This window comes from Leuciscus leuciscus, assembly GCF_965113295.1.
Source record: "Leuciscus leuciscus genome assembly, chromosome: 4".
NCBI lineage: Eukaryota > Metazoa > Chordata > Actinopteri > Cypriniformes > Leuciscidae > Leuciscus > Leuciscus leuciscus.
Window position 1 is genome coordinate 40,117,710 of NC_138728.1, and position 9,532 is coordinate 40,127,241.

Below are 9,532 nucleotides of genomic sequence, written 5' to 3' on the forward strand. Positions count from 1 at the left end.
CTAAAGACCTCTAAGTGAGTTTGTTTCCATTTACGCTCTAGATTACGAGTTTCTCTCTTTATAGCGTGAGCCCAGCAAACACAGACCGTTGGCACAACGTACCCAACCTGTACCCAGTACAGGAAAGCAAGAAGTTATAGCATTGTTTGGAATTCAGCAGATCAACAGCCTTGAGCAAACCAGTGAGAGTCAGAGGATATTTGGTGAATGGAAAGACAAGGCCGCAGCCTGGCACAAGCTTGGGGGTACTTAGAAACTTCTAGTTCAGCATCATCTCTGACCCGCCGTCAGACCTTCACCCCGTGGTCGAACCTAAACTTTCTACGGGCCGGAGTGCCCTTAGAACGAGTTTCCAGGCATGTTGTTGTCTCAACATATGCCTTCAACACGGGCTGGGGTGCCATGTGCAATGGACATGCTGCCGCGGGCTCCTGGACAGGACCCCAGCCTTTGGCATGTCAATTGCCGCGAGTTGCTGGCGGTACGTTTGGCTCTGCACCACTTCCTTGTGTTGCTCAAGAACCAACACATACTGGTCCGTTCAAACAATACCGTGACAGTAGCGTACATCAACCGACAAGGTGGTCTACTCTCCCGCCGTATGTCGCAACTCGCCCGCCACCTCCTCCTATGGAGTCAGAAGCATCTGAGGTCGCATCGAGCCATGTATATCCCGGGAGACCTGAACCGTGCAGCCGACGAGCTCTCACGGTTTCAGCCTCTTCCTGGAGAATGGAAACTCCATCCCCAGACGGTTCAGCTGATTTGGGAACAGTTCGGCGACGCCCAGGTATATCTGTTAGCCTCCCACGACTCTTCCCATTGCAGCCAGTTTTACTCCCTGATCAAGGGCACGCTTGGCACGGACACACTGGCGCACAGCTGGCCACAGGGCCTCCGCAAGTAAACGTTTCCCCCAGTGAGCCTTCAGGGTCCTGAAGGGTCCAGAGGAGCAGGGTCCAGAGGAGCAGGTCATTTTGGTTGCGCCTCATTGGCCCACCTGGACCTGGTTCTCCGAACTTGTACTCCTTGCGACAGCCCCTCCCTGGCCAATTCCTCTGAGGAAAGACCTCCTTTCTCAGAGACGGGGCACCCTATGACACCCTCGTCCCGATCTGTGGAACCTCCATGTGTGGCTCCTGGATGGGACGAGGCAGGTTTGAGTACACTATCACCAGCGGTGGTGGCTACCATCACTTCCGCTAGAGAATCGTCCACGAGACATGCCAACGCGTTGAAGTGGAACCTCTTCGTCACCTGGTGCTCTTCTCGCCGAGAAGACCCCAGAAAATGCCCGATCAGTGTCGTGCTTTCCTTCCTGCAAGATGGGTTGGAGCGAAGGCTATCTCTCTCCACCCTCAAAGTGTATGTTGCCGCTATTGCCGCACATCACGACGCAGTCGAAGGTAAGTCCGAAGACTAAATCCTCCTCGCCCTCCTCTCGTACCCTCTTGAGACCTCTCAGTGGTTCTGTCCACCCTGAAGAGTGCTCCCTTTGAGCCTTTGCAATTAGTGGAGCTTAAGTTTCTGTCAATGAAGACAGTGCTCCTGGTTGTATTGGCCTCCATCAAGAGGGTAGGGGACCTGCAGGCATTTTCGATTGACGAAGCGTGCCTGGAATTCTGGCCGGCCTATTCTCACGTGATTGCATGTGTTTGTTATTCTTCAATGCAATGCACAAATGCACAACGTTAGATAGTTTGTTCGTGCAATGCAGTGCAACAACAACACACGTTATCATCTAATCCCTTTAATATGAACACGGGAATGTGTTCATTCCCGTGTTCATATTACTGGAATGTAATATGAACATTCTTACATTCTGTTCATATTACATGTCAGGGTAATATGAACTATATTTTACCCTGATATAGGGGTAAATCGGGTTACTACTCAGGGAACGAGGGTTACATACATAACCAAGACATTAGTAGTTCAAAATTTGAACGTATTAATGACTCAACACATGCAATATCAGTGACTAGACTTTAAATTAGATCACTGAATCAGTCATGTAGTAGATAAAGTCATTCCTGCACATTCTATTGAATTAATAGGAAATCATCTGATTTTACTGAGAAAACATGACCGAGCAAGTCAGTGTTTTTATATCTGAAGTCTCTCTCTACATTCTTACATCACAAAATTCCTACGTATGTAAATGTTTTTTATTAAAAGTTGGGTATTTTCCCTGCTTATTAAAAATGTGACAAGTTATGTTCATCTTCAATGCAGAATTATGATTTGCAAAGTATGTGCATACGAATTAATTACATAACACTGTGAACAACTGTAAGGTGAATTATGTTGTCATATAATATTATTTTTATTTGTACAGTTACTGTAAATTAACAGTGTTTTTGTTAACAGACACACAGAGCGTCCTGAGTGTGTGTGTGTGTGCGTGTGAGAGACTGTGTGTGTGTGTGTGTGTGTGTGTGTGTGTGTGTGTGTGTGTGTGTGTGTGTGTGTGTGTGTGTGTGTGAGTGAGTGAGTGTGTTTACTGATTAACTGTGACTGTGTGTTTTTTTTAGTGTGGATCATGGAGAAGAGATCAGGATTGCAGCAGGAGTACACAAATGTACGTAAACACACACACACACACACACACACACACACACACACACACACACACACACACACACACACACACACAATCTCACACAGACGCACACACTCAGACACAGACACACACACACACACACACACACACACACACACACACACACACACACACACACATCTGGTAAGCTGTACTGAGACTCTGCTGATATATTGAACATGAAGAGTTCAGCTTCATTAAAACATCAGACAGATTCATAATTCCTGATTCTGTATTACAGAAAGATCTTGAATTTAGAATCCTATTTTTTCTGTTTGGTTACCATGGCAACTTCTGTTAGAACCTCATTCAGGACTAAATCTGTTAAGCTGTGTCCGAAATCGCATACTATGTGAGTAGGTACTACATTTAAATTAGAATGTACTTTGCGACCGTTAAAAAAGTACGTTCTATATACGGGTAGTATGAATGGAGTCCGGACCATAGACAGTATATAAACTGGACACAGCGACCCCATAGGTTTCAACGGAGAAAAGTGAAGTCAATTAGAAGCACTCACTTCCTGATGGCTGACCGTACTGCGCAGACTCAAACTGAGCTTGACGACGTAGATGTGACGTGAGCAACCCGTCTGTCTTCTAGTAGTTGTGCCAAGAGAAATCTAAATCATTCCCTTCCGAAACTTGCAGAGACGGAGAGTGTGAGTAGGAGGTGGCCATGAGCTAGGAGCAGGAGAAACTTTTGCTAAGTATTCTGATGAATTATTTTGTCATTTTGCCTCCACGTCCCCCCGATTGCCCGCGAGCTTCTCCTCCTGTCCATACGGTAATTCTCTACTGTGCGACAGAGAGTCGTGTGGGTATGACGCAATCGTTAGCCTATTTTTACAAAAATTGCTTCTACGGGGCCATGACGTAAGATACAAGGTAATGGAGCCTTTTATACATTTTCGTGTTTCTTTAGAAATAAATAATGGACAAATGGAGTCTTTAAACGCCTCAGATGTAAAGTTATTCACTGTCAAAGTGACGCCAAAATGAATGGGAGTCAATGGGATGCTAACAGCAGGTGGGGGTCCGCTAGCCAATGGCGGCGCCTGGGGAAACTTCAAAATAATATGAAACCCTGGCCCCCTGCCTAGCGCAGACTGAAAGAAGCGCATAAATGACAACACAAGGCCTGCGACCTCTTAAAGTGACAGTACAGGTATTAACACCACGGTCTGAAATACAACATTCATGGAAAATATTTGCAATAAAACAAATCTTAAACATATAGAAAACAATGTTCATCAGGATTTGGTGACATTTCAACCGTAAAAATAAAGATATAACTTCAACCCGGTTACATTAGTAAGAAAGTCCCTTTAGATCTTTTAGAAACCTGTGAAGGTTACCTTACTGAAGCTGCTGACGTTCACTTTCTTCCCTCAAGATGACACTTTAATGAAAAAAGTTTTAACTTTTGCTTGTGGTGGTGCTTTAAGCTCTATTATACTACTTTGTGCCAAAGTTTTGTGATTTTGTTTTAAGCTTTGTATTCTGTATCCATTTAAAAGTCAAATAATATACAAAAATAAAGCAAATACATTTTAGAGGTGTCTGGAGTGTGTGGGTATTTCTCTATAGTGCGGGACTCATATTTTTCAGATATACTTGCAATTTGCTTGTTTCAAAAACCATCTGGAATCTGCCATAAAATAAGTGCACACACAACACCCTTTAAAAATATTAATTACTCAATGCCACATATTAAACACTTTACAACTGACAATCTAACTACTGTAAATCCCTGGGAATTAAGTGTTTTGTAATAAATCTTGCTAAAACAGCATGACAAAATGAACTTACTAACAAATAAATGAAAAGAGAGTGTGTAACATTTGTTGTCTTTATTATTATAATTTTTTTTGCAATTATTTCTAAAAGCTGAAGGAATCTTTCCTGTCTCTCTCTCTGGCCTCCTGTTCTTGTCTCTCCTCATGCTCCCTGCAAAATCAACACAGAATTTAAAATTAGTGATGATGAACCATGGTCAATCTATAGTATTATATTAATATTAATATTAATGTTAGGTTACATGGATAAGTTGAGGTACACTTGATAACAGTAGCCAACACATATTACATATCAACACTGGTAAAGGAGAAATAAAATCGTTGTAAAATAAAAAAATTAAGTTTTGTAACTATCTCATTTAACAACGTTGTTGTTTGAATAAAACAGGTTTAACTAGCTGACAGACATTAGCTCGTTCTGTTCGGTAATAATAATGATAAAATTGCCATTTTGCAGCCAGTTCACACAATTGTACCCTTCAATCGTTTACTTATATGATGTTAAACAAATACAGTTTAACCACAAAAAAACAAAAAGTGTTTTGTAAAGTACTTACACTTGTAAACAGCCGCGTCTCCGTTTTCCGCCATTTTCAAATATAACGACGACAACTCCTCTCCCGTGGCATCATGGGATAGTAAAGTGTCCATCGTATGCGCACTTCAGAATCTCGCCGGATGTAGTAGGTCATAACAATTTGTTTTTCTTCATAACAATTTGTTTTTCTTTACTTTACTTTATTTACCTCAGGATTGTTTACTATACAGCTCCGTTTTCCGCCATTTTCAAATATAACGACGACAAATCCTCTCCCGTGGCATCATGGGATAGTAAAGTGTCCATCGTATGCGCACTTCAGAATCTCGCCGGATGTAGTAGGTCATCCGGGTCCTTTTCGCCTACTGTTTTTCGAATTCTATGATTTCGGACATACTACTCTGCTCGCGTACTGTTTTTCGCATACTATATAGTAGGGAAGTATTCGATTTCGGACGCAGCTTTACAGAATTAAATTTCTTAAGTGTGTTATTATCAGTTGCTTGGCCACAGACCTGAGAGTTGATTGCAGAACTCAAGATTTCCTCACTGCAGACAGAGGAGATTTTGTAGAAGATTTTAAGATTTGCTTCTGTAATATGAATTTGTGAAAAATCAACTGGTCAGATCTGAATTTAACACTTAAGATAGAAAGTTTCTATAATAAACCCCTGATGTGTTTTCTCTCCATCAGATTCCCATCAGTTCACTCTGGATCTGAACACAGTGAATAAACTTCTCTGTCTGTCTGAGAGGAACAGAGTGATTAAACTCACTGACGCAGAGTTTCAGTGGTATTCTAATCATCCAGACAGATTTGATAATTATCCTCAGGTGTTGTGTAGAGAGAGTGTGTGTGGACGCTGCTACTGGGAGATTGAGTGGAGTGGTGAATATGTGTTAATATCAGTGTCATATAAGAATATCAGCAGGAAGGGATGGGGTCATGAGTGTTTGTTTGGAGCTAATGATCAGTCCTGGAGTTTGTTCTGCTCTTCCTCCAGATACTCATTCATACACAATAAGAAAGAGACTGAATTCCCAGTAAAGTCCATCAGCAGGAGAACAGGAGTGTGGAGAATAGGAGTGTATGTGGATCATAGTGCAGGAATTCTGGCCTTCTACAGCGTCTCTGACACAATGAGCCTCATACACACAGTCCAGACCACATTCACTCAGCCGCTCTATCCTGGGTTTGGGGTTTATAAAACTGCAACATCATTGAAACTGTGTTGATGAATCAGAACATTATAAATCAGCAACAGTGAGGTGTTAGAAGGTGCGTTCCATTCGACCGTAAGTGGACAGCGAAGTTGACTTCACAGAGTATTCCGCCATCTTAAGTGAGATTCCAATCCGAAGGGAGCGAACATGTTCAGTTCGAAGGGCACTAGGGAATAAGGGAACATCGATACATCACTTCACAGGAAGTGGAGAGCGATGATCACCCAACTGTCATTGTGCACCACGTCACAACCAGTCAGAATGGTCATAAATAACTATTTGTTTTTCTTTACTTTACTTTATTTACCTCAGGATTGTTTACTATACAGCTGTGTGCGGGGAGAAGGCGCTATTCAATTATATGACCATTGATTAAAAACAAATAAAAGTTTATTTTCATATTGCATGACAGTTACAGCAGAGCTTCATTTCTGTTAATAGTCAAGTAATAGCAGCAATAGTCAATTAAGTGTATAATAAACAAACGTTTTTCATTTGATTTATAGTACTTAATGTTTTTTTTTTATTGTATAGTGTATAGATTTTTTTTAATGTGATAGTAAATTAAATAAAAATATTAATGTAGGCCTAAAACTATTTATGTTTCTGCGCGACCCCGTCGTTGACTTTCTTTGATGACGTTTGCAGGGCGTCCCAAATGAGTGGTTATTGTCAGCGAAGTCCACTTCAACTGATATACCGTGCTCAGGGAGTAGGGAGCAGTGAACGACCCTGTCGAATGGAACGCACTTATAGAGTCTCTTATTTTCTCTTCATTACATTACAGTTTTTTTCCAATTGCTAACACACAATTTTGTAAAGTAGGCTGCGAAATACTTAACACAATTCACAAAACCACACACCCAAACTGCAAAATACCTAATATATCCTGCAAAATGAAGCACTGCAACCAAAACTACATATAGCATTATCAAAATAAAAATTTTTGCACAAAATGGCACACACTTCATTCATATTACCAGATTTTTGTCTAACAAACTACACACTGTTGGGCATAATGAAAAGCACTCTCATCTTTAGTATGCTTTGCCATAATACTAAAATAGTTCAAATTGTAGAAAATTCTTCAGATTGTTCACATGCGCAGAAATATTTGCAGATACACACACATGCTGTTGAAACATTTTTATTTTTCACCAAACAAGTCAGTGCAACATGTGCACAGCAGATATATTTACATTGGACTGAAAAGAAACATGCTCACAAAAAAAAAAAAACAGATTGAAGTGTTAACAATGAACCATTGAGGTGTTTGGCCAGGTGGCACATGCACATGTATTGGCCAATTAGCTCATGTAGTGTCATTTTGAGTGGCAGTGTTTTGAAATGGCAAACATGTGACTTTATGTCAGATTGTTGCAGAGAACCGTGTTCAGTGCATTTAAAAAGTGCCATTTTGAATTGCATAGCCGAAAATGTGTTCAGACTTTTGGAAACTTGAGAAGAGGTTTTGCTCTCTGTGTGTCAGTTTAAATAATTGTGCTGTGCATGTCGTTTTAGTGTGTGAGCAATTGGAAAAAAAACTGTAATATTACAGCTGAACTTCTGTCAGTTAAATTACATGTCAGAATAAATGTGTGTAATGAATCCTCATATAGACAGAAAAATCAGTGTGTGTTTGTGAGTCACGATGAGTGACGGAGTGTATCTGTGCTTTTCTGAAACTTTATTTGTGTTGATGGAAATCAGTCATTCAGTTCTTATTGTAGTGTCACAAAATTACCTTTCAATAAAATGTATCATTCTATATAACATGTTATTTGTTGTAAAATTGATAAATGTGAAATATATAAACCCAAATCATCTGATCATACTGTAAACACACATGGGCGGCGCTAGGGAGGGGCTAGCAGGTGCTTCACCCCCAAGAAAGACCAAAGCAGCCCGATGGGCACCCCCAAAAATAATTTCTGGAAGCAATTATTTCCAGGCTGTATTTTATGGAAGCCCTGAACCACATGGTGAAGAAAAAAGAAGAAGAAAACATATCTTGTTATTTTGAGATATTTTGTCGTTATTACAACATAAAATCTTATTTCGACATAATATCTCGTTATTTCGACATAATATCTCGTTATTTCAACATAATATCTCGTTATTTTGACATAATATCTAGTTATTTCGACATAATATCTCGTTGTTTCAACATAAAATCACGTTATTTCGACATAATAAGGGGACATTCTAATCTGCATTAAGCGTTCTTCTAATGGTTTTCTATGGGAGGAAATTGCTTAATGTGTAATTAAACGTGTTGCGTTCATATTCTGGGCTCATCTGATTTTTTTGTACATAGTATAGCCTACTTTATTATGATTTTAGTATCATAATGATTAATAAATGCACGCACAATTATCCGTTATACAATTATACGTGTTGTAGCCATTAAATAAACGTATTTAGTTTCATATTTGTTAAAATATTATCATGTTTTTTTTTTTTTTTTTTCATCTGTGTTGATTATGAAAAGTGAACAGCACGAGTAAGATAGGATGCACAATATATCGAGAGACATGGAGTGGGTCAGACATGATTTTGACCACTTCATTAAGTTTTGTTTTGTAGAAAACCTTTCTTTAAAGTGAATTTCATTTTGTATAAATTGTATCTTAATTTTAATCTTAATCCATTTTTCATCAACCAATTGCCTGGATTTAATAAATAAGAAGCAGACAATATAATCATGACATGGGGGCGCGATTGCATTGCACTTGAACTGGAGCATCTCATCATAAATTAACCGAAACTCAGTGTATGCTTCACAGACATGAGAAATATATCTATGAAATGTCTTTAAACTAATCAAATTCAAAACGAAAAGAAATATGCTACTCTCTGATTATGTAATCCATGATGTGCATTTTCTCTCTATAGGTGCGTTCACTACGGAGATGCCTATCGTCAACTTCATCTTTGCAGCCGACACTGACACAGAAAACACTAGTTTATTTATAAAAATCAATGCACGCGTGTCACCGGATTTACAAATGCACATCTTGCTTGTTGCACGCATACATATTATGTCGAAATTACAAGATATTATGTTGAAGTAGCATTATTAATAATAATACATTTTTAAGAGTATTTGATTGAATGCTGAATGCAGTGCTTATTCAATTTAAGGCAAGACACAGCAGGCAAAAACATAGTTTTTTTTTTTTTTACTGGTCAATTTTGAGATTTTGGGATATTTGTCTTCAATAACATGTCTTCTTTCAGACTTGTGGTGAAAAAAAGTCCGAAATACACATTTAGGTCTTTATTTTACTACACTTTGTCTGTTTGCGTCTGTAGATTTCTCATAAATTCAACAAAAGTTGGCGTTCTTAATCAACATGCTGCTCCACGA

General features: G+C 39.4%; 1 protein-coding gene across 9 annotated transcripts in view; it reads left to right on the plus strand.

The window, feature by feature from the left end:
- LOC309497328 (NACHT, LRR and PYD domains-containing protein 3-like) overlaps positions 1-9,532 on the plus strand; it is a 138,772-nt gene that overhangs the window by 51,302 nt on the left and 77,938 nt on the right. For 8 of the 9 annotated variants that reach the window (XM_082167536.1, XM_082167537.1, XM_082167535.1 and 5 more), the window contains 2 exons: positions 2,535-2,581; positions 5,633-7,937. The exons of the other annotated variant lie outside the window; for it this stretch is intronic. In XM_082167536.1, coding sequence (XP_082023662.1) covers positions 2,535-2,581; positions 5,633-6,174 — 589 coding nt within the window. In that variant the 3' untranslated portion in view covers positions 6,175-7,937. Of the gene's footprint in view, positions 1-2,534; positions 2,582-5,632; positions 7,938-9,532 lie in introns of those variants that run through there. 9 annotated transcript variants of the gene reach the window in all.